General features: G+C 37.4%; 5 protein-coding genes across 6 annotated transcripts; all 5 read left to right on the plus strand.

Annotated features, from left to right (window-relative positions):
* The first annotated feature begins 2239 nt into the window (after window positions 1-2239).
* LOC114523827 (vacuole membrane protein 1-like) lies at window positions 2240-6828 on the plus strand. The gene is made up of 12 exons (XM_028544861.1): window positions 2240-2520; window positions 2725-2948; window positions 3035-3125; window positions 3337-3447; window positions 3547-3626; window positions 3701-3785; window positions 3860-3911; window positions 4060-4223; window positions 4445-4561; window positions 4766-4827; window positions 4991-5093; window positions 5299-6828. Exons 1-12 carry the CDS (start codon window positions 2395-2397, stop codon window positions 5455-5457), a joined length of 1374 nt encoding a protein of 457 aa, XP_028400662.1. The 5' UTR covers window positions 2240-2394; the 3' UTR covers window positions 5458-6828.
* Window positions 6829-7052: 224 nt separating this feature from the next.
* Window positions 7053-13793, plus strand: LOC114523647 (A-kinase anchor protein 1, mitochondrial-like). 2 transcript variants are annotated; one of them, XM_028544632.1, is made up of 5 exons: window positions 7053-7709; window positions 10961-12375; window positions 12502-12569; window positions 12782-12921; window positions 13182-13793. In XM_028544632.1, the coding sequence occupies exons 1-5, from the start codon at window positions 7518-7520 to the stop codon at window positions 13239-13241; spliced, it is 1875 nt and encodes a 624-aa protein (XP_028400433.1). In that variant the 5' UTR covers window positions 7053-7517; the 3' UTR covers window positions 13242-13793. The 2 variants fall into 2 exon arrangements, with proteins under 2 accessions (XP_028400433.1, XP_028400434.1); XM_028544633.1 differs by having other exon boundaries at window positions 7627-8233.
* Window positions 13788-16580, plus strand: LOC114523645 (protein ANKUB1-like). Its single transcript, XM_028544631.1, has one exon. It carries the CDS (start codon window positions 14037-14039, stop codon window positions 16080-16082), a length of 2046 nt encoding a protein of 681 aa, XP_028400432.1. The 5' UTR covers window positions 13788-14036; the 3' UTR covers window positions 16083-16580.
* A 559-nt stretch (window positions 16581-17139) lies between these two features.
* Window positions 17140-20224, plus strand: LOC114523644 (nucleoredoxin-like). Its single transcript, XM_028544630.1, has 6 exons — window positions 17140-17565; window positions 18331-18588; window positions 18873-19077; window positions 19168-19256; window positions 19323-19419; window positions 19657-20224. Exons 1-6 carry the CDS (start codon window positions 17263-17265, stop codon window positions 20088-20090), a joined length of 1386 nt encoding a protein of 461 aa, XP_028400431.1. The 5' UTR covers window positions 17140-17262; the 3' UTR covers window positions 20091-20224.
* A 278-nt stretch (window positions 20225-20502) lies between these two features.
* Window positions 20503-23998, plus strand: LOC114523531. The gene is made up of 7 exons (XM_028544489.1): window positions 20503-20534; window positions 20628-20705; window positions 20899-21136; window positions 21690-21761; window positions 21851-21952; window positions 22026-22253; window positions 22326-23998. The coding sequence occupies exons 1-7, from the start codon at window positions 20509-20511 to the stop codon at window positions 23631-23633; spliced, it is 2052 nt and encodes a 683-aa protein (XP_028400290.1). The 5' UTR covers window positions 20503-20508; the 3' UTR covers window positions 23634-23998.
* The last annotated feature ends 7 nt before the right edge of the window (window positions 23999-24005 follow it).

Raw genomic sequence — 24005 nt, forward strand, 5'->3', positions numbered from 1 at the left:
GAGAGCTAATACGCATGCGTAATTAGCGGTTATTAAGCTGTTGATAGGTAGGTAGCCTATCACGTGCGTGGTTGCGCTATCAAAGACGCTTCTTATGCAAAAGCCGGATGCGACCAAATGTCGGAATTACTGGTCGGAAATTGTAATATTTTGCGCTTAGAACACTGTACAGCACGCATTTAAAAAAATTTCACAACCCAGCCGTTCAAAACTGTATTTATTCACGATTTTGTTTAGTATTCTCAATTTCTTATCATGGCAGCCTTTTTAGTTCATCATATGAACGTTTGAGTACTCAGAGGACAAAGTTCGCTTTGAAATAAACACCAGCATGACCTTGAATGTCATACGTTTTAAAAATATCACACTCCATGGGGGTGGGAGGTGCTGTTGCAACTGTATTGCACACAACGCTGCAGAGATGAACGTCTAAGTTCTGATAGAAATGATCTTATAATTAACTGACTATAGTGCAAGTATTTGTTGTTATTGTGTTTAAAACTGGGTGAGTACAGGGTTTGTTTGGAGGTGTGATGTGGTCATTCCCTGATTGAATGTAATCTAATTATCAAAGACACTTCGTACGCCACGTTGACATTTCCTTTCGTAAATTCAATTTGTCATCGCGATGAAGGTGTCTCAGGTGTTTCAACAATTCAAGATTACTCCGGGGCCCTCACAAGCATTTTTATGTTGTTTTTTCAATTCATTTATGGTTGTTGTGACAGAGTGAATGAAGTTTTTTTATTCCCTTGCAATGACGTACCAAAAGCGCTTTCCTCATCAGAAGTGCTCATTGCAAAATGATTGCCGATTAATCGGGCGATTATGCAGAAAACACTGAGCCACAACCGTAGGAGGTCTTGGAAATGCCCCAGAAAAAATATTGCATTGGCCATGGTTTTAAGAGGATTTTTGATCGAAATTGTGAAGCTTATCGTCCAGACATTGCTTTACCCTGGTGAGCAAGAAAAATGTAAAAATTTTTTCTATAAACTAGGAGTTTTTATCCCCCCGTTCGGTGCTTGGTGCAGCCTTAATTGGTTGTTCACCTTTTCGATGAGACGCGGCTTCAATCTCTGTCTTAGTTAATAATGTTTTTCTTATCCAAGTTACCATGAGACATTGTGTTGCATTCTGATTCTGCTAGGAATCGATTATTGAAAGACTGAAATAAATTATTTTAATGTCAAATAACAAGAGTTTGTTTTTCCACGGTGAAATAAAGTTGACGCAATCGGGACTTTGCTCTTCAGCTCATCCGTGGAATGTGAATGTTTACGGAATAGTTATTGCGACACGCTGACGAGAAAGAAGGAAAGAAATATGTTGTCTGGCATGTGATGTCACTATTTATCATTCCACGAAATCATTTAATCCCGATTATAAAAACATCAAGGCTGTTCTGTAGCGGAGTTATGATTGGGATTTAGGAATCAGAATTGGTTTGAAAATGTGAGAAAAATTTTCAAACTTTCACTTATAATCAATTACTTAACTAACCACAGCTGTCACTGATCTTCGTAGAGGGGAAAATAGTCATGACCGGAACTTAAGTCTAGAAAATCTGCATTCAGTAAATTTAAAGTGTAAATACAAAATGAAAATGCGTTAGAGATTGGATTAAAAATTGATGGATCATGTGTCTGGGCTCTTAACTAGATCTGATAACCTCGTTATATCAACTACGTTAGTATTTAGAATGGTATATATGTCAGAAACGTCACAAGCATTCTGCCTGTATCAAGGTTTAACTCAGAGATTTTGTCGTTAATCTTGTCTGTAAATTGAGATAATCTGCTGATTTCGATAAGGGCTTTAAAACGTTTGCTTGAATTATCACCCACGGTGGCTTTATCGACTTTATCGCAAACGTGGTGGTCCAGTGCTTACATCAAATTTGTACAATAAATTGTCGTGTTTGCGTCAGAATATGGTCTGAAGGGAACTCTTTTTTATATATCTTAGTCTGTTCTCTAATCTCTAGTGTAGGTAATAATCTACACTAGAGATACTCTAGCGGTCGTGGTTTGTGTCGAATTGCGGGCAAAAGCGTTTACATTTCAAACTTGCAGTGCAGTTAGTTTGATCTTCCCCAAAATGACTATATGTCTATATCCGAAGTGTCGCATGCGCACTTCACCGAAGAAGAGACTAAGAAGCAAGCGTACCTATTTTTATAACAAATACACTTCAGATATCTTACACCAAGTAATCCAGAAAAATTTACAGATTGGCTTAATGCTTTTAAAATCATTCTTTTTTCCAATGGCTGGAAAAGTTGGGAAAATAAATCCTAAATATTCTTATTTTCCAGCTAAATAAACATCTTGTTTCACCACGAAAGTCGATCAGTTTAGCTCGTAGTTTGATAGCCATCCTTTCTTTACCCATATGGAGCGAGAAACAGGTTCACATTCGACTGCTGAGGCAACGCATTATTTAGCTTATACCGTGAAAGATTTAAAAACTGAACTAAAAAGACGAAATCTCCCAGTAAAAGGACTAAAAGCTGAACTGGTAAGTGAGATTTGATCGTACACTATGTTTAACAGTGCTTTCGTATTGTTTAAAACAATTTAGTTAAATATTTATATGTTTTTGTTAATATATATAATATATTGCACAATTCTATAATAATTAAACACTAATTCTCTTCTAAGTCTAATGATGGAGGAAGCATGCTGGGGTATCCAAAAAGTACTTCTATTCAACTGTAATTAGGTTCAGAGGTTACAGGAAGCAGATAGTGTTGATGAAGTGACTACCCAAAGTTCTGCTGTACCTAATGGTGGCTTGCCATTTCATCACTTAAATGAAAGAATTCGAGAGCAGCATAGAATGGAAAGAAAGAATCGTCAGGGAATTGTGTTGTGGAGAAAGCCACTACTTACAATGCAGTATTTCATATTTGAGCTAGTTATCACAATCCAGGAATATTGGAAAAGGTAAGACTTGACACAAGATTTCATTTCACAGTTCCTCCATAGTTTCAGCCACATGTCTTTCCTGTTATTTTTCCTTCTTATTTCAGAGTTTTAAAGCATCGTAAATCTTGTACACTTTTTGTCACTTCAATAACCGTTCTTTCTCTACTGTATTTTATTCCTGGACAACATCAGAAGGTAGACTGAAATGAATATTTGACTGTCGTCCTTATCATATATCATAACCTGGTACCACTAGTTGAACAGATCTTGTATATTGGGAACGCTTCAACTAAATAAAGATTTTCTCAAGGTCTGTTCACAAACAGACCACAAGAAGGGAGTTTCAGGCCTTCATTCATTCAAAAGATGGAAGATTTAAATGAAGTTTGTTCACGTTTATCTTCAGCATGTTCAAGAAGTTGAGGACTTCATAATGTCGTGTTGTTACTGGATTGGTCTTGGTATTTTGTCCTCTGTTGGTCTGGGAACTGGCTTACATACATTTCTTTTATACCTGGTAAGTCTAACCTTCTGATAAGATGTTTTCTAAAATAAGTTATGGCTGAAATCCCGCATCCTCACAATGCATCACCTTAATCAATTGTTATATCATTAGGGTCCTCATATAGCACAGGTGACCCTTGCTGCCTGGGAGTGCCAGTCACTGGATTTCCCGCAACCTCCATATCCAAATGAGTAAGTTTTATCTTTCAATTTAAAACATAAACTGGATGAAGCCACCTTAGTCAAGTATCTTAATGCGTTGACAGGATATTTTGTCCAGAAGATGGCCACACCTCGACAGTCAGTCTGTGGACAATAATGAGTAAAGTTCGACTTGAGGCATTTATGTGGGTAAGTACGGTGGTCATTTTACACCATATCATTTAGACTACAGATTGATTTATGGTGAGGTAACCATATTTTAGGGGGCTGGTACTGCAATTGGTGAACTACCACCATATTTCATGGCAAAAGCAGGTACGTCAATGTATGTTGAAGGTGATGTTCTGATTTAGATGTTAGATGATGTTAGATGTTGGAAACATGTTCTAATATTTGGACAAATGTGAGTTTAAGATGCATCGAAGTTGTTAATACCCTGACGGCACATCACATTTCTTTCAAGCTCGACTGTCCGGTGTCGAACTGGACGATGAAGATCTTGAGGAAGTGGAAAAACTGGAGGAACTTGAGTCAGTCAAAGAACTGGATCTTTGGACCAGAGTAAAGAAAGGGATATTTGATCTTGTCCAGAGGATGGGCTTCTTTGGTATTCTCGTTTGTGCATCGGTAATTCCGCGGTTTCCTCACTTTCATTTTTAACCATGAATTCCTTAAAAGTATAACCCTAGAATATGCGTGTCTATTTCAATCTAATGAAAAACAATTTCAACTCACTAATAATACATCACGCGATCTATTTTGGTCGTAGTATTCTGATAACTATTGTTGCAAATTTCTGACAAAATGTTGCAGATTAGATTAAGTTGAATAATTTGTGATAATTTCAGATACCAAATCCTCTGTTCGACTTGGCGGGAATCACTTGCGGTCATTGCTTGATTCCGTTTTGGACATTCTTCGGGGCAACTTTGATTGGCAAGGCGATCATTAAAATGCATTTACAGGTATCAATATATTGAAACACGTCACGAAGTTAAAACTTAATTATGACATATACCGTATCTATCTTGTGTTACAACACTGATTGCATCTTATCAGGTAATCATCGGTTATTAATCGCAAGTAAATTCTAGATTTTTCACATGCAGTTGCCCCATGAAAACACAAAGTATATGTGGTGATTGATTGGAATTTTTCTTTTTTTCTAGAAAACTTTTGTTATCTTATCGTTCAGCAAAACCTACGTCGAAACTGTTTTAGAATTAGCTGGGTAAGATGTGATATGAAATATCAGAAAATGTTTTGTTTGGAAATATGATTTTTTGTTGTACTTATTTAAACAAAAAGGAGTGTACTTATGATGAAGTTTTATTTCGAGAGAGATATAGACGATCCATTTCAATTATATAAAAGCATTTTTCTTTATTTCTTAGTGATATTCCTCTCATTGGCCCGTATATCCAATCACCATTCAATAAAGCTTTAGAGGCACAACGAAGCGCTCTACGTCGTAAACCCGGGGAAACGACAATAAAGGTAGTTTATTCAATTTAAGATAACTTTTTTTTATATCAAAATTGCTGCATCCTTCATGCATTAAAATAACTTACTTCATTTCAAATGATTTTACAGTTTTACCGCTGCAGGAAAACAGCGGAGTCTAGTTTTTCACAACTATACAGAAAGGTCTTGAAGTTTTCATAAACAGAAAAGCACATTTCCGTATTTTTCTTATTACTAGAAAACCAGTTCATTGGCTTGGATATTTGAGAAGGTCGTTCTTCTCATGGTGGCGTATTTTCTATTATCAATAATCAATTCAATGGCTCAATCTTACGACAAGAGACTACAGGAAGAGAAAAGACTTGCTCCTCCACGGTCAGTCGTCAAAACAAACTAATGGTATACATGTATTAGCATCAAATGTGGTTCAAAAACTGCCTAAAATAGATAAAAACACTTCTCGACGTTTCGACCTGAGAGCTTTCATCAGGAGAGTTAGTATGATATATTAAATGCTGCATCATGATATATCATACTAACTCTCCTGACGAGGGCCCTCAGGTCGAAACGTCGAGAAGTGTTTTTGTCTATTTTAGGCAGTTGTTGGTTTATCAAGGCTGGATTTCATCAATCTTTTTTGTGTTTTCTTCCCTCTGTCACCTGCGCTGCAAACACGATGATTTAGCAGTCTTACAGTCCTACTGTTTTACAAAAACTTGTTAAAAACTTGTTATCAAGTCGCGAGTGCATGACAATCTTTTCAAAACGTTATAATCCGAAAGATTTTGAAGCAAATTTCTCTAAGTCTATGTAAAACACCTTAATTGAAAATATTGTTAGTTTTACGTTTCGTTAATTTTAACTAACTAGAAGCAATTACACGTATATCCACTTCTAAACTTTAGTTTTTTTTCATTCGTATATATAGAATGTCGTTGAAAAAATTATAATTGCAATTCGATTTTATGATAATGCAGGTTTTGTCAATGGGCTTGTAAACAACGTTATTTTGACCATCCAAACAATACAAACTTAAATACACAAGCGATTACGTCGAAGATAAGATTGAAAATGATGCAATAGTTCAGCCAAGTCATTTTCAGCTGCCCGCCCTCAAAACTGCCCACCCGCAGTAATCCGCCTGATCGCGGGTCGGACAATGTAACCTGAAACTATTATGTTGCGAAATTAAATGGTCTCTTCCAAGATTTCTAACAACAAGGGCGGTAGTATTTGCAGCAAATTATCTATGTATATTGTTATTTGACAACGCTGGTTTCTGTTCCTGGAATATTAGGCTTCCGTTATAGTAATTGTAACATCCTGTCAGCGACAATCCTCTAATGCAAGAGCCGGAGTGACAAATTGTAGCTTTTGAACTGTGACGGGCTCTGACGTGAAACGTATGATGTCCTATGATGAATTTACAAATGTTTAGAGAAAAAAGTTCAATGATCACACACACGTATTGCTTGCGTGGAAAATACCCAATCGGGGAAAACACATACAACAATAGCTATGACTCGGCATAAACATGAGATAAACCAAAATAGTCTTGAATCATTTGAGTGAAATGATATTCTAAGTTGCAAGTGATATTACCATGCTGTTGCATACGATGGTTTGTGCTTGTTACTGTTAGTGCACAACTATTCATATTCAAAAACGTCTCAGTACAAACAGTTTTAGTAAACTCTATCGAACGAGTTTCAGTCGTGATCGACCTGCTTGCTTGGATGACTTGGGTGAATGTTAACGCCTGCGTTTTAACTGCATACATTACGTTTCTCAAATAACAATGATCATAGATAAATGTGCAAATATGCTTGAAATAGGATGACTTTTCGGTGTTTTAAGAAAGAAAGTCGTAACTCAGCAAAACGTTTTGTGTAAACAAAACTATTTTTGCGCTACCAGAGTGCAAATGTTTTTCCAAATTTCCCTTTTTTTTGCTCATTTTCACCACATTTGAAGCTCGCAGTCGCTGGTTACTCAGGGTTGTATTGTGATTAACTGGTTAACTAGTTGTAATAACTTCAGGAATGAAAGATGATTAAGAAAATACTTTCATAAACTGATAAAACACAGCACAGGAACTCTTCTGCTTACTGCGGAAGAAGAACGAACCGGTAATTTATTCAAAGTGCATAGGAAATTATGCAAAACTGACACAATTGTGGCGGTCGTGTCTTCCAGCTTCCTCAATTTAAATAATTTAAAATTAATTCGTATAACCTTGAAACTCTTTGTGTCAGTCCTGCTTTGTATAGTTCAACAATTCGTTACAAAAGCAGTTTTTTTTCTTCTTAAAACAATGTCAAGTCAAACAAATTGCGTTCATTCAAAACACTTTGGATGTTACGTCGCTTAAGGCCTTTCGTATGTGGGCGAGCAGCATACGATTATTTAGCGAGGCGTTTTCGGGACTGGTAGGCAGCGAAATGTTAATATATATATATGTACATTATTACGAGAGGTACTTCGGTATTGCTTCTACGAGCGCTACACGTGGCAACGGCTGTAGACACACACCGAATTACGATAATTTCGGGGCGGACAACAGGCAAAGCCAACTGCCATTTTGAGCTCGTGATCGCTTCGGAAAATCCCGGCGCCGAAGACAGCCTAAATCGGAATCTTGTCGGCAAGGTAAGGAAAAGCCCTGAGAAGTTATATTGATATTAAAATAACTCTTTTCCGTGCCCAAACTGAAATATTTTAATCCCTAACCGCCTCAGCCAAATTTTTGGCGCTTTTCAATAATGCTAGCGACTAGAAACTCCCGTTGAAGATTGTATTTTACTAGATAATTTGATTTTTATTGAATTTTGAAAGATTCGAGTTTATTCACAGAGCAAACATGAATGTGTACCCAAACCAAATTACATATAGGCATGTGGTTACCCTAGAAATAGTCGCCCAGTCAAAATTTATATCTTGCATTGTACAGTTTGTATGTAATTGGAATATTTTCCGTTTCGTTCGTTCGGAGTAACTTCGTTCATTCTCCGAAGTCGACGTTGCTACGGGAAGCATACGAATGTTGCCGAATCGAAAGTGCAAAGTTTGAAATTTCTTTGAAAATCTTAAATTTTAAAAAGTTATTTTAAAGTTTTTAAAATGTTGTTGTATGTAAATTGGTCGTTTCAATTGAAGTTTTGATGGCATTAAAGGTATAGTTAACATTTAATTTTCATTTGCTAGCTTCCTGTATCGTTTTGTAGTATGTTTCGTTCATAGAATTAGGGTTCATTTGATGCAAACACAAGACCAAAAGGTGACAGACTATAAACTTTTCTTTTGCGAATTAAGTTTCAAGGTTTAGTGCAAATTTAATAATGGATGCTATCGTTCTTTTTTTTAACTCAAGCTGGCTGCTTTTAGCCTCAAAATTAGTGTGAATCAAGACAGAAAACGATGCTTTTAATTTTCAAACTTGTGCTAAGTTCACTTAAAAAATTCGTCTTTGATTACAATTATTTCGTTTCGCGTTCGCAAAAGATGCCATACCTTTGCCCCTCTGCGTTTTACGAGGCGTGCTATCAGGTTTGCGGCGAATTTAATAACACAGAGTGGGTGATACCGAAAATTACAGTTATATTGTAATTTAAAACACTCCTCGTTTTTCTGATTTTAAATTTATATTCATTGGTCCTACACCGGACATATTCAATCTTTCAGAAAAGGAAACGCATTTTATAAGCGAGGATAAGCTATTTTTGTCACAGCAATCTATTTTTATGATCCTATTCTGATAGGGTTAACCTTAACATACTGGAAAACGTCAATAAGCGTTGAATATATAATAAGGCTTACTCCCCCACAAAGTATGGGGGAGTATCAGACTGTATTCAGCTTGGACTGGCAAAATATCTCAAAAAAAAATCCTTTCTCAATTGAAACTGCTTGTGAGATGGATTCTAAGACATACATGTATGTGCCAATTCTCAATAAGATTACACAAGTTTTGAAAAGTAAACAATTTTATACTGCCTGATGAAATTACATGCTGGCTGTAATATTATCATTATTTGCATGTAATTATGTTTATGTCGATTCGTTCTAAGTTAGTCGCCTCCGGATCGTCCAAAATTAAAACACTATACCTAGTTTTTATGTTTTGCTGATTAAAATAACAACAAATTGAATAGTTTAGCTTACAACTATTAGGAACTAGCATACCTCATTCATTGTATTAAATGTTTTACAATTCTCCTTGTGAGGAATGAAAAATTTAGTTTTTATGCACTTAAATATTCTGAGGATGTATTTCCCTCAAAATTTTCTCTTAATAATTTTGCAGTTTTTATTTTAGTATTAAACATAGTAATCAAGCAAGGAGATTTTGGGCATGAAAATATATTATTAAGTAAAGTTAGGGGGATGATTTGCTATAGTTACATGTGTTAACTTTATCATTTAAGTCCATTGTTAATGTTATATGACATAGTATAATAGGCATGGCAGACAATATCAAGCGATATCTGGTTGAATACAGTTATATTTTAGATCAACTTAGTGTTTAGTTTGTAATGAGTGGGTTTCTGTCTGCCGCAGTCCATATGGGAACAGCTGTTTGCTTTACTCATTTGTCTGTTGAACATGCTAGTTTCTCTAAGTGTAGGATAAATTAATACCACTGATAACATAGTTAGAGGAGTCCAATTATCTGGGGGCAGAAAACTCCTTTCCCAGAAAATATTCTAGTGGTGTATATTAGAATATAAAATATGTATGAATGCTGCACCCATGTGGGTGTGGGGGAGATTGCCCTCCAGCATTAGAACATTACCCCCTCTCTCTCCCCACCCTCTCTTTCTCTCCTAAAAAAACAGTTACTGCCACTAGAGTGTATATCATATTTCATTATATGATGGTGATCTGGGGATGATCTTATACACTCTTCGGTGTCCACCCACTCCTATTACCCCCTGGGTCAATGTAACCCCCCTGAAAATCTACACCCCCCTGAAAATCTACACCCCCCATCTTATCAGAGCATCGGGCTTTATCATTTCCCTCCCACGTTATGTGATAGTCGAATTTACACACTATAAGAAATTAATCTATAATATTGACCATGTGCCTTAATTTCTCTGTTGCAGTAATTCAGAATTTTACATGTTTGATGATAACTTTTCAACCTTTACAACTTGGGATTTTTTATTTCATATGAGAATATGTTATGAACTAAACTTTAAATTTATCTTTCTTACAATACCAAATTCTATATTTGTCATTTAAGAGTCAAAATCTTCCTATGATTAAGAGGATAATGGAGAGAGTATTCACATGTTAATATCACAGTCCATCAGGAACCTGTCATAAACTGAGTATTTCATTCGATCCTGTCACATGTACCACCCCCGGATTGGTTTACAAATGAAAAGGATTCTTAAACAATTTGACATCTCTTCTCTCTTTTCTTACCAGATGTTTCTATCCTTACGGTCAACAATATACAACCTGCCTAGAAAGGTTTTAGTGCGGTCACCTGATAATTTTTTGGGTTTTTTTTGACGATTTTTGTTGTTTTTTTGACGATTTTCAGTAAAAGTATAGACTTGACTAAATACTTCGGACGGCATTTCTGTCTGGCAGGAATGCTGGCTGGGACGTCACAAAAATATCGTGTCTCCTAGACCTGGGTGCTCTTTTTGCCCTTGATTTTAGCTTTTTCAAAGAATTACGGACATAAAAAGCAAAGTCTCTTACTTGGGGCTGTGTAAATGACCAGATATTACATGTGGTGTTTTTTTTCTGACAATTGACCCAAGTTTTACAAATCATGCACGTTTTTCAGTACTTTTGAGGATTATCATAGTTGATTTGAAATTGAACATTTTCTTTTTTCAACTTTCCTGGTATAGTTCATAACTCATTCGTTTATTTTTATTCAGACCAGAGGATCATCAAGCAATTCAAAGACCCAATCCACTGTTTGCAGTACCCATATGCGATACAGTGTGAAGTTACTCATTGGCTTAGCTATGCCTGGAGTGGCGCTAGCTGCTCTCTGGCTTTGGAAAGTTCGTCGTGCACATCAACAGAATGATAGCAGTGATTCTGATATGAGCCGTACATTACAGGACGTCGCTGAAGAGTTTAAAACTATTCGTCAAAAAAGGCGCGACGCGAACAACGTTTCTACGAAAACTTTGGACCGAAACGGTTCTGTTGAGTCTGGTGGGGGAACCATGGGGTATCTTGTGGTACCAGGGGATTGCTCAGGTGTAAATACCAGAGGAAATGGTAAAATTGGGAACAATGAGAACACAAATGAAATAATTAAAACAAATTGTACAAAGCTAGACAGTCAGCCTGCGAAATATGACGATAAAACTAAGGAAGAAAGCCTGAATTTCTCAGGTCAGTTAGACATTTCTGATGAGAAGAACATTGACGTTGTGTCTGATGCTTTCAAAGGGGAACCATCCAGCAAACTGGAAGACAACGATACTGACAGTAGTCATCAACAATGTGTCACCTCCCAGGAGACATCAGAAATCGTATCTACTCGCGAAGAAAAGGAAAGTGGTCGTAAAGAAGTATGCGCAGGAGCCTCTATTTCGCGGGCTCAGTCTCTTGACGATTCTTCGGATGTGAGCAGCACGGACTCGCCGCTGGATCAAAAACTTACTTCGATTACCTCGGGCTCAGATTGTGAACACGCTGACGACGAGACAGCGGAAGAGGTGACGTGGGAATTAGAGTTTCCTCAGGCACTCTGCGGTCGACTTATTGGAAAGAAGGGGAAAAATGTGCAAAAAATCTCACAGATTACAGGCACAAAAATACGACTTATTCCGCAAAACGAAAATACGGAATCCTCTCAGAGGCTCGTCGCTCTCACCGGCTCCCCTAAACAGCTGAGGTTGGCTCTCAGAGCGCTGCGAGAGAAATTTCCTAGTGTGCCATTTACCCGGTTAAACGGCAGTCAACCGTTTGTAGAAGAAAGTCATAATCTCCCTCCGAATATGATATATGTTGCACTTCCTGAAAACGACTTTTGTCAGGTTTTTGTGACGAATATCGTCGATGCAAGTCATTTTTCTGTCCAACTCTACGACCACGCCATTCAAAGCCACCTCAGACAACTCGACCAGCAGATGTACCAATGTTACGCGGGCGTCGCTGCTGCTGGCGTGCCACAGGCGATCAATACCGGCATGCTTTGCGCGGTGCCGAGTCCCAGCGGTTGGTGGAGGCGGGCTCAGGTTGTTGGATTGTTAATGAAGCCAGATGAAGTTGAGATCACTTGGTTAGATTATGGTGGACGAACCAATGTCTCAACGACAATGCTTAGACGACTGAGGTATAGTTTTTTATGGTAATTTAAGACAGATATTATTCAATAAGTTTACTTGATTATCTCACAGTATTCTGCCATCTGCGAGGAAGGGGTTGTAGTGTGATTCTGTTTTAATTTTTACATTTAAAGGTCAGATTTTTTGCAATTACCGTTTCAAGCCGTTGAATGTTATCTCAGTAATCTTGTTCCAAACCACGGTAATGTAATTTTGTTTGAAAAATGAGAGAATTCTTTATTATGTAACTGCATGCATGGTACACTATACCATGATACTTTAAGTTTATATAGTTTATGTTTAAAACTATACTTAGCCCTTGTATATCCTCCTATGCTATTCTCGGAGCGAGGAAGAAGAAGCGTGTGCATGCGTAGTGTTCTAGGCTTATTCTCTCATTTGTTTCTTTTTCAGGTGAGACAACGTTTTCAATGGCCGCTTGCGCGTTATTTGAACAACTGACGCAGAATGTGGTGCTTACAGCACGAGTCGCAGGTTATACCAAAGATTGTCCGAGCTTAGAGCTTTACACTCCTGAACAATGGACTGGACAGGTGATTATGTCTTCTATAAGTTTCCTGTAGCGGGACGTTAGGTTCCTGTAGTAACACTAGATCAATAAGAGATCATCCTTACTGGAACTCTAGGAAGAACAGTTTAGAACTGATAGAGCTATCCAGTATAAATAAAGTTAGTTTAGTTTAGGTTTCCTCCTGTAGTAACACTGGATCAATAAGAGACGATCCTTACTGAACCTCTAGGAAGAACAGTTTTAGATCTTTCATTTTCTGAATTTTATTTATTTTCTTCGCAGCCATTGTTTGTCAATCGTGAATTCGTTCGTCGGGGTTTTGCGAGATGGTCGGAGACATGAGGGATATTATAAGGACATTTGATGGATTTCAATGGATTTGCAGAGAGACTATTATTGAGATAAGTCCGTATTATTTTGCAAAGGCTGACAGATAATTTGATCCGTGTCTTTAAAGACTGCTGACGATATGCATGCAAATAAGTTATAAATATTCTAGTTGGATTTTCAAATTTAATATGTTGTATTCGCAAATAATTGCTGTACGTGTATGAATTTTTCATGACTGTAGAAAACACCCTTCGAATGATTACCTAACAACTGAATAGGAAAATAGTTCCAGTGAAATTCATTTGAAATCTTATCTTTCTGGACAATGAAAAACTAAGAACTAGGTTGTGGAATGATCGAGCGGAGAAATATAATGTAAAACGTAAAAAAGAATTGCCCGCATAAGAAAAATTAATAAGTAGATATGCTTCGCAAACACTGAAATGTGTTTAGAAAATTGTCTAATTATTCACTTAGCAGAACGTCTTCCAGTTATCCCTTTATACCTTTCAAAGGCGAGTTTTCTCTACAGCGGAGTCCGTAAAAAGCAATGTTCTGTCATAAGAGGGCTTTTTTCACGGATGTGTGTCAAGGATGTGTTTCAGGTTCGAAAATAAATTGAAAAATTTAAAATACATCATGGTTGCTAGGCTACGAGCAGGTGTACGACCGTTAATCTTCCAATGAGAATATAGATAATGTTGAATATTTGCTCACAAATGTTGTTTATCTTGTTCGTAAATCTGTCACGAATAATACAATGTCTTGGTTATAAACGTTAAACGTTTGCTCAAACATTTATCAGAAATGCGTGTGTTTGTCTCGTTCGAGGGATCCGTTCATAAATTAGAAGTCGATGTTCAAGAAACTGTTGGCGGAATAAAAGAAACTTTACGGGAGCGATTTGGATTAACGTTGAAGAATCATCGAGATGAGACAGTCAGTTTTGTATCGTTGCTTTACCAAGGATCAAAGCTTCATGATAACTGGATATATTCTGATCTTGCTATTTCACCAGGCACAATCCTAGTTTGCCGTGTTGAGAAGCAAGTGGAGCCTTCTCTAACGGTGCATTGTATAAATTATGATGAAAGAATCGTTTACAAGAACAGCTTTAATGTCTGGCAGACATCTGTGGGAACACTACGAACTATGATTCAAGACTCAACTGGCGTCCCAGTTAGTGCGTTCAGGTTGTATTCAAAGACTGGCGTGGAGCTCTACGACTGTCATCTGTTAAAAGTTTATGGGATAGACGCAGGAGATGTTGTTACCATGGAGATATGGCGCGATGTTGCTGACGTGATCCAAGCAGCGCGGGAGAATGAGATAACGGACACACTAGGCTGTCTCACGTCTTTTCATGATGGTCCGCAATTAATGCGTTATCAGTTACAGGTTGGCCTGTTCACAGCTGCGCATTATGGTTATCACCAGTTGGCCATCCAGTTAATGAAATGCGGGGCGAGACCAAACGAACCGGTTGGACAACATCCGTCACGTGATTGGTGTCGTGAATCGGCGCATGTTGATCACGTGAAGACGCCTGCTCATGAGGCCGCACAACATGGAAGATTAAAGTGTCTGCGATATTTTCTCATGTTTAATTATGCAATCCTGATCTGTAAGGATGCTCACGGGCTGACACCTTCAAATATTGCGCGAAGATACAAACAGACGGAATGTTTTAAACTTTTGGTCGCTGAACAGTTTCGCATTCCCATCGTTCACCCCCAGATTAACATACACGTGTACTCGCGCGTGCGCAAATGGTGCGATCGAGCCAGAATGCGGGCTCGTTTGAACAAGGATAAGACAGCGATGCTCCTGCTCACGAACGCTGAGATTGCCCAGAAACGCGCTGTTGTGGGTCAAAGAGTTGAAGTGGATGGTTATAGCGATCTGGAGGGAAGAAACAGAAAAGCTAAGAGTGCGTCTTCTTACTCTAATACAAGTAACGAACGTGGGCATTCAGCCTACCGGAAGAAAGCGATGTCAGAGATAAACTCTCAGAGGGCAAAATCCGATGCAATGGTCCGAATGAGCTCGAAAACCAAGATAAATAAGTCAGTCGACCCAAATCCAGAGGAGAAATCTAACAGGCACAGTGCAAACTTAGCATCAATCAGTCGGAATTTACACAGAAAACAAGAGTCGCTTGATGTCGGCGATTCAATAACTGCTCTAAATGACGAGGCTACTCGACGCAATATGCGCAAATCTATCAATTCCACGCATGAGCAGAACTCTTCCGCTGCTGCTCCACGCGTATCTCGTGCAAGTCACGAGGCGTGCCGTAGTTCATTGCGTGGGGAACGCGCATCGATCTGCTCTGGTAGACCACATCAAGAACAAAAATTAGGAGAATCTTTTCATAGGCAAAATGCGCGATATATTTGGAAATCGTTGGATGACGAGGCGAAAGATGTGGTCCCAATGGATGAGATAGGATCGAGAAGGACATCTGCTATTATTGATCAACATGATTCTACTGTAACCTCTACTAACCAAGATGTCATGCCGGTATTAGTTCGGTCCAAGGTCGAGGAAAGCCGACACGGAGTCGCCTCTAGTCGTGATTCCGATGACGCTCATAGGAAGGTAACTGCATCAAAATCAGGCTCGAATCCCTCGAAGGGCTCACATCACGCTGACAGTCCAGTAAAACGAAGATCAACTCAGTCTAGGAAGTTAGTATGTCATGGCTCCGTCGAGTCAAGTGCGGACAGATGTCTGCGAGTTGCCTGTGAGACTTTCCGCAAGAAAAGTTGGTTAAGTCAATTGCAAATGGCTGTAGTGATGAATACTAATATGCATAAACACCGTGCCTCGCGTGAGGGGATTGGAGATTAGGATAATATGAACGAATTTCCTGGGCGATTAGCCTCATAGGAAACAATAAATAGATAAAAATAGAGAGGGTAGGCCAGTTTCGAACTATAGATAAAATAGCTGTGAGTTTGCTCGCAGAGAGGAACTAAATCTCATAGGTGATGGATGACACTTGACACCCGGAGAACACCCCCACACGACTCTAAATATACGTCCTCAGTTGCCTAACCTCTACTCTATTGTTCTCTTAAATCAATACGTGATCGCCGACAAACAAGTGAAACAACTCCCCTTATGTCCATCATCCAGATCCTTCAGGTCACGTACAGACTTTTGCAGGTCTCTAATGAAGAAATTCTTGCCAAAATTTTTTTAGATTATAGTGACCTCTAAAAAGACCTCTTCATAGTTCAATGATTCCAACAAATTTACTGTAATCACGCTAAACTTATGTCAACGCGAGAGATATTCTCTTGTAAAACGAGATGTAAAATGTCGGAAAAAATTACATATTCTCATCATGCCAGACAAATTGTCAAAACAATTGTCTTTTTTTATTGAAAACGTCAATATTTGCAGCGAACATTTGCATTTTGCAGCTTACTTTGCTCGGCCAATCAGACGCAGTGAATCGTTCCGTTTTGAACATAATGCATATAGAGTTCCTTCAAGTTTAGCAAATAGTTTTTACACGGAAGAAATGCACTGTCACCGACACTTATTTCTTACACTGCCTCTTGACGTCCTCAACTTTAATTTCTGTCGTGTAAAATCCGTCTACTTTCAAATTACATGTAGCAATTTGCATTGTAAAATTCTAAAATTATCATGTAGCTACATCTACTAATGTCCATTACTCACAAAGTAAATATCAGAATTTTAAATTGCCTATTCTCTGCCAATCTCCATTTCCAGAAAGCAAGTTGTTCACAAACAAAATTTTGAAGGCTTAAAATCCAAAATTATAGCCTTTCTGGCCTATTTCTCATCTAACCCAACCGGTATTTTATTTCAATTGTTTACAACTCTTCTCTTCAACGTCCTATCACATGAATTCAATTTTGAGCGGAAGTGATATTACAATAATTTCAAATTAAAAATTCTCGTCTCCTCCAAGCTGTAAACAATTTACTATTTAGCGTTGTCAACTCGTTGCCGTGGCAGAAGCTCCAAATAGTTTGACTTATATAACTTCCGAAAGATGTCCAAAGTTTTCCAAATTTTAGGCGACGAATTTATCAATAAAGAAGGCCAAAGTATAAGCCTTGGAAGAGTTCAAGGCAAGGGAAAAGTTATAGCTCTATACTTTTCAGCCCATTGGTGTCCGCCTTGCAGAAACTTCACGCCAAAACTAGCAAGTTTTTACGAAAGTTTAAAACAAGGGCAAAATGGAAGTAGATTTGAGCTGTTGTTTCTTAGCTCGGACAAGAACGAAGAAGAATTTTCCAAGTATCTCGACCAAATGCCTTGGTATGCCTTGCCTTACAGCAAGAGGAACGAAAAGGTTTGTATATTATTCAATCTAAACTAGTGTAGTTTGACAAAGTTCATTCAAGCTCATTATATAAACGTAATATATTTTGTGCAAATACAGGGATATGTATATATATAAACAGTCTCCACCGTATTTGAATTTCATCTTGCAAATGGGAGCGTCTTGAAACATAATAGTGCCGAATTTAATATAATGGATAAAGACACCTGCGCTTTGTGAAATGACCGACGCGTTCAAACGTCTGTGAAACTTTCAAATAGAGTGCTCTTTTTGCTAAAAGTTGTTAAAAATGGTGGAAGTAGTTCTATTCTCTTTGTAAGTGACCTTGTTGAATGAGAACTATTGCTCTGTATAGTGCGGATGATTTCATTTAGATTAATTTCCGATAAAAATGCGGTCCATCTTTTGATGTATTGCTTGAAAACGAGTGATCTTGAGAGAATCATACAGAAAAGATTCTCGGATCCTAGTGGATAAAATTGGATTAGGGAGATGATACTGGTAGATAAAAACAGGATTAGAGTATGTTTGGTAAAATCCTTGCCCTGGGGATTTAATACAAGCTTATATAACAAGTAGTTTCTGACTTTTGTCTTCCTCATTTAATTTTACACTTCCCCTTTATTGCCAATAAAATACAGTTGTCAGTGTTACAAATTAAAACATTAAAAAATCATTAGAGCTTTGAAATGAGTGAAATTGACTGATTTCTAAAAAGTAATTTCTGGTACATACAAGATTGGCTGTAATCATTTTTCATTTTTTGCTTGGTAGGCAAAGCTCTCCAAATACTTCAGAGTGAGTGGAATTCCAACATTGATCTTCCTTGATGGAGAAACAGGCAATGTTATCAACAAAAATGGCCGGTCTGCAGTTGATAATGATCCTGAGGGACAGAAGTTTCCATGGAAAGGAAAGACATTGCAAGATATTTTAAATGCTGGAGAATATATTACAAACAAAGATGAGAAAAAGTCTTACGAGAATGACATAAAAGGAAAGGTGCTTGGGATATATTTTTCTGCTCACTGGGTAAGTAACTAAAGGCCAAAAATTATCTATGGCTTTTTTGAGGTCTTGGGTCTGGGATATACTACTTTCATGCTTTGTGATTGATTGATTTTAACAATAGGCAACTGTTGGGTCATTAAATAGTGTGGAGTTGCAAGGTTATAAATTGCTTTTGGCGAACAAGCATGCCAAGTTGTTGTACTAGTTAACATTCAAGCTTCAAACTTCAAACAAATTTGACCTGATTGGAAAAATTTCTCATCTCGAAAATTTTGTCTTGAAAGATACCTCTTTTTCAACTTTAGTGTCCACCGTGCAAAGCTTTCACACCACAACTTATTGAGTTGTATAATAAGATGAAGGATCAGAAGAAAGCTTTTGAAGTTATATTTGTCAGCTCAGACCAGAGTGCAGATGCATTTAAAGAATACTTTTCTGGAATGCCATTCCTTGCATTGCCATATGATTCCGAAGTCAAGGAGGAGCTTAGTGACTATTTTGAGATTGAAGGTCAGCTATGACTAATTATTTCATTATTGGAGAGCTTAATGTCTACACAGTTGCCAATATTAAATGTCTTGAAAAATGGCACATTTTTAGGGATACCAACATTAATTATAATTGATAAAACTGGCAGAGTTATAACGTCAAGTGGACGTGCTGTAGTGAGTGGAGATAAGGATGGAAAGGTAAGTTTACTTCAATTATTTTTGGAAACATGCACAGTTTTATCATGAAACATTTCTACTTCTCAGAAATTCCCATGGTATCCAGAACCTGTTGAAGAGCTTAATGAGATATCTGGACCAAAAATTAATGATGAAGTTTGCCTTATTTATAATCCTGCTAAAGGTATGTGAAATGTGTAATTCTGTGTGTTACATTGGCAATACGTACTCCAGAATGTCAAGATGATCTAAATACAAAACCTTAAACCAATCTGAAGAAAGATCCTTAACAAAACTGAGTTATCATTACATATAACTTTAATAGTTGAAATTCGTAACTGGTTTGAATGCTGCAGACGTCCATTTATTATCGCAGTCTCTTCTCAAATCAGTTAATAATTTTCATTATCTTCATTCTCAGATGAAGAAGCTGCAAAACAAATGAAAGAAATCTTAGCACCGCTTGGCAGGGAATGTCAGGAGGAAGCTAAAAGAGAAGACAAACAACAAGATTTGTTCTTCTTTGTTGCTCCGACTGAACCAAATGACATCGTTGAATCATTGTGTGAGTTCCTGAACGTCAACCCTGAGGAAAAATCTTTGTTCATTGTTGATGTGCCTTCAGCAAAAATTTTCAAGTTTGAACTATCTGTGGATGATGTCGAAGCTGAAGGCGAAGCTGAGAGCGAATTAGTTGAAGGCGAAGCTGAAGGCAAAGTTGAAGGCGAAGCTGAAGGCGAAGTTGAAGGAAAAACGAAAGCCGTGGCTTATCGCAATCCTTCAATGGAAGAGGTGATCAAGTTTGTTAGAGATTACCAAAATGATCTCTTGGTTGCCAAAAATATTCGTGATTAATAAAGTAATTAATAGGCATGTAGCTTTTAGAGTGTGAATATGAAACTGGAATTTCTTTTGCTTTCGTAGAAAAATAGTTCTGACGCTAAATTTAAATAAAATCTGTTATGGCGCTAAATATAAATAAATGTATTGCTTGTGACCTTATTGTCATGTAGTATTTTGAACTTAGTCTGCTGTGGATCCAATCATTTGTAGAATGATTTTTCCTCTTTCTACAAAAGGATAAGCAGTAAACAGGTACGTACTTTCAGTCTTTCAGTTTTTCAGAGAAATGTGAAGAACTCTCCAACTCTCAGGCTGTGTTGAGGGGGGGTAGCTTTCCATAGGGGCTTCCCCCCTTTGCGAGGGGTTGTGATATACCGCAACTTTGGATAAATACACTTAAGCTTACATGACGTTTTCGGTTCCACACTATATGGCGACTGCCATTGATGCAGAAAGGTATATTTTGTTTAATTTTTCTGCATTTTTTGAACCATTTGCTCTCCTTTTTAGATTTTTTACTAATGTCTTTGCATTTTTTGTGTCTTTTAGCGATGGAGTTTCCGAAGAAATCGAGTTATTGCAGGCAATCTATGTACATGAAATTGAATTATCTGGCTTAGATGAAAGGTGATTTTTTTATATTTGGTGCATTACAAAGTCTTGTATGCTTATAAATATAAATGTATAAATAAACCAGTGTTGTTAGTACAGTACATAATGCAGTTCTTTACAGGTTCGTCTTCGAAAAGTTAATTATCAGGGTGGAGGGGGCCGAATTTATTCAATTTAAGCACTTCCATTAAGATATTTTTTATTTCAGGCCAATAGTGGTCAACTTGTTTCTTCATCCAAGCACAGGCGATGATGACCACAACTCAAAATATGTCTGCCTTAATCTCTGTCTGTCAATTTGTGGTGAATATCCATTCCAATCTCCGGGTATCTCGATTAAAAACCCGCGAGGAATATCCGATGCCCATCTCAGCAGCATTCATGAAAACCTAATTGCTTTGGCGAAAGAGAAAATTGGATCCCCAATGCTGTATGACTTAATTGAGGTTTGTGGTATTCATATAAAGTTTGAGTAATTGTAAGTTTGTGACTCTGTGATTACCATTTTGCAGCATAATAGTACAGTTGCATTGTCTATAGTTTCCCTCTAACCAAATTGGATCAACTTTCAGATCCACATGAATTACTGTCCCTCCTCAACGTCAACAAATCAGTCCTACTGTTTTCTCAATTGGTTAGGGTGATCAAAAAGTCAATTATTTTTGGTTATTTCAACTGAAATTAATTGACAAGTTCATAATGATCCTAAATGTTTAAATAATCCTACTTTAAATTATCTTATAATCTTAATATATGAAGTGTCCAAATTGACATCTCATCAAATCTGACATAGTAGTAACTTGATGCTGCCATGTTAATTGCTCCTTGGTTTTATAATCCTAAGACCTATTTACCAGAGCTACCAAACACAATAATAGTCGTTGAAAACTTCTCAAATTAAAATGCTGAAAAGTGTTTAAAATTCTGTAATTCAGCAAAAATCTTTTGCAAGGCTTATGAAAGACATATGACTCTGTCGCCCTGTTTCTCATTTACTAGTACACAAAAGAATGTTTGTCTGACAACAATGTACCCAGTTGTCCTTGTGTTATTTGTCTGGAACATTTTGGGGTGAGTTTTGAAATTATGGAATCATAACTTCTCACTCTTGAAACCTCAGGTTTGACAGTTGAACATTTTGAATAAACTGTGAATTTTAGAAAGAAGAAAATTTTGTGAAAACGGAATGTTATCATTATTTTCATTCTGTGTGTCTTGCAAATTATGTCAAGCATTTTTTGAGCAAGAATCACGATAAAAAGGTAAGAAAACTGCTTGAATTTATTTGACTTCTGAATATAAATAGTTTATATGCAAATTCTTCTTTCTTTCTAGATTGTGTGTCCAATGTGTAGACTTGATATTGTATATGACAGGAGTGAAAATGGAAATAAAGACAACAGCAGTTGTATGGAAGATGTGTTTGTTTATAAGCCAGATGAGAAACAGTTGAAAGCACAGGCAGAACGACAAAAGATATTCGAATATCAAAAACAGAAGGGGGGCATTATTAATATTGAAGAAGAGAGAAATAAATATCTTATTGGAATAAAAAATGAAAAGGTGAAATTCACATGATGATTTTGAAATAATTTGTAATTAAGTTTTGTGTCAAACTCCAGACTTTTTTTTTAGGTCAAGGAAAGTGATAACAGTGACTTTCAGTCTGACGGAATACCAGCTCCAGTTACACCAGGAATGTTGGGTAAAACTAAAATATTACCATGTGGTGTTTCTAGTCAATCTATGGATCAAACCTGTAAGGAAAAAATAACTGATGAAGGCAAGAGAAATAAGAAGAATACAAGACCTTCCAAAGAGAATGATTATAGTCAGAGCTCTGACCTAGCCTCTGGTAGGGGAAAGAGTGAGAAGAGGAGGGATAGAAATGGTCAGAGAAGGATGCAAGTAGGTGATTCTGGGAATAATGGTAGTAATCTGGCTCGTGAAACTAAAGAACCTGGTGTCGAGAGATCGGGTTTTCACAAAGACAGTAGAAGAAATGATGTCAAGATAAGACAGAATAAGGAAAGTCAGAAAGAAGAACTACGGCGAAGGACAGGTTGTGAGACGAACAGGGGTTTGGATAGACCTGAGACTCAAAGTAAATCCAAGAACTTTCATTCAGAAAGCGATATGAGGGATAGAAATCTTGAGAGCACAAGAGAAGGTGGAGACCAGCATGAGGAGCTCAAAAAACAGCCTGCAAAAGATGAGATGCCTTTGAATTGGAGAAGGAAAGATGGCGAGAGCCAGGAGAGAGAGCAAGGAGCATCGAAAGAACAAACAAGTGATGTTTGCCCCGAGGAGCGAGGATTGAAGAAGAAAGATGAGAACGACGTGAAGTCAAATAAGACTACGTCAAAGCCAAAAACTAGAAATTTGAAGGTGACCAGGAAACACACAGAAAATGAAGGCAGTGAGGCGAAAAATATCGACAATAATTCCACTTCGAGGGAAACAGTGATCAAGCAGACTGATAAGAAACAAAAATACCGAAGAACACCAACTCCAAGGAAGTCACATGAAGGTGATAAAGATCCTCCTGTGCAGAGAAGAAATCAAACGTCATTCAGCTCAGTCGCTTCGGGAATAAGGAACCCACGAGAAGATGCTACGAAAATCGAGCGCATTTCCAATAGTAATGATTCTCTTTCATTTGCACAAAAGAAAAAAGCTCCAAAGAACAGCGACGCAAGTATTTCAAGAGTTGAGAAGACCTCTTCAAATGATGGTGGCCATGTTGGTAATACCATGGATGGTGAAAATAGACCAGGGCGTGATCATCAAACACTTCCAGGGTTCGAAAATAAGAAGTCAGATAAAATTGTTGGTAAACATTTGAAAGCTGAACATCTCAGTGGTGTAACAGGTCACGGTAGGAAACCTCCCAGACCTCCTCCTGGATTTGAAAATGTAAAACCTAACAGCAAGAGTCTGTAACGAGTTAATGCATTATTAAAAAAGTTCAAGTAAAGAAGTTTTATATTCAGTGAATTTTTGGCAAAAATATTGCCTGCCTCATACTAAACGTATTATCTAAAAATTAATTCGTTTTTCTCACACGCCAGTGAAAAATCTAAGCAACGGAATCTTTAACTGTAGGTTAATTCTCAATGCTTTTTCCACTTTTAACAGTAGAAGAAATCTCATTGTTATTAATATTGCTAGTTGCTTTCAATCCAGGAAATAACAAAAAAATGGAAATGGTGGAGTGAGGCAATCTAGTTAGGTTGATAATTCGATAATTATGAATTCTAGTTTTGACATTGTGAAACTAAATATTAACCATTTATATGACGATATATTTGTGCG

The sequence above is a fragment of the Dendronephthya gigantea genome, unplaced genomic scaffold, assembly GCF_004324835.1.
Source record: "Dendronephthya gigantea isolate DGI-Jeju-01 unplaced genomic scaffold, DenGig_1.0 000028F, whole genome shotgun sequence".
Lineage (NCBI taxonomy): Eukaryota > Metazoa > Cnidaria > Anthozoa > Malacalcyonacea > Nephtheidae > Dendronephthya > Dendronephthya gigantea.

Bases quoted from the DNA above. Each gene is read 5' to 3' on its own strand.
- LOC114523647 (XM_028544632.1), top strand. From the start codon at position 7,518: ATGTACATTATTACGAGAGGTACTTCGGTATTGCTTCTACGAGCGCTA. The intron at 12,376-12,501 runs GTATAGTTTTTT...TTACATTTAAAG, and splicing joins ACAATGCTTAGACGACTGAG to GTCAGATTTTTTGCAATTAC. The intron at 12,570-12,781 runs GTAATGTAATTT...TTTCTTTTTCAG, and splicing joins TAATCTTGTTCCAAACCACG to GTGAGACAACGTTTTCAATG.
- LOC114523827 (XM_028544861.1), top strand. From the start codon at position 2,395: ATGGAGCGAGAAACAGGTTCACATTCGACTGCTGAGGCAACGCATTAT. The intron at 3,786-3,859 runs GTAAGTACGGTG...ACCATATTTTAG, and splicing joins GACTTGAGGCATTTATGTGG to GGGGCTGGTACTGCAATTGG. The intron at 3,912-4,059 runs GTACGTCAATGT...ATTTCTTTCAAG, and splicing joins ATATTTCATGGCAAAAGCAG to CTCGACTGTCCGGTGTCGAA.
- LOC114523645 (XM_028544631.1), top strand. From the start codon at position 14,037: ATGCGTGTGTTTGTCTCGTTCGAGGGATCCGTTCATAAATTAGAAGTC.
- LOC114523531 (XM_028544489.1), top strand. From the start codon at position 20,509: ATGGCGACTGCCATTGATGCAGAAAG. The intron at 20,535-20,627 runs GTATATTTTGTT...TGTGTCTTTTAG, and splicing joins ACTGCCATTGATGCAGAAAG to CGATGGAGTTTCCGAAGAAA. The intron at 21,137-21,689 runs GTTTGTGGTATT...CTCATTTACTAG, and splicing joins TGCTGTATGACTTAATTGAG to TACACAAAAGAATGTTTGTC.
- LOC114523644 (XM_028544630.1), top strand. From the start codon at position 17,263: ATGTCCAAAGTTTTCCAAATTTTAGGCGACGAATTTATCAATAAAGAA. The intron at 19,078-19,167 runs GTCAGCTATGAC...GCACATTTTTAG, and splicing joins TGACTATTTTGAGATTGAAG to GGATACCAACATTAATTATA. The intron at 19,257-19,322 runs GTAAGTTTACTT...TCTACTTCTCAG, and splicing joins GTGGAGATAAGGATGGAAAG to AAATTCCCATGGTATCCAGA.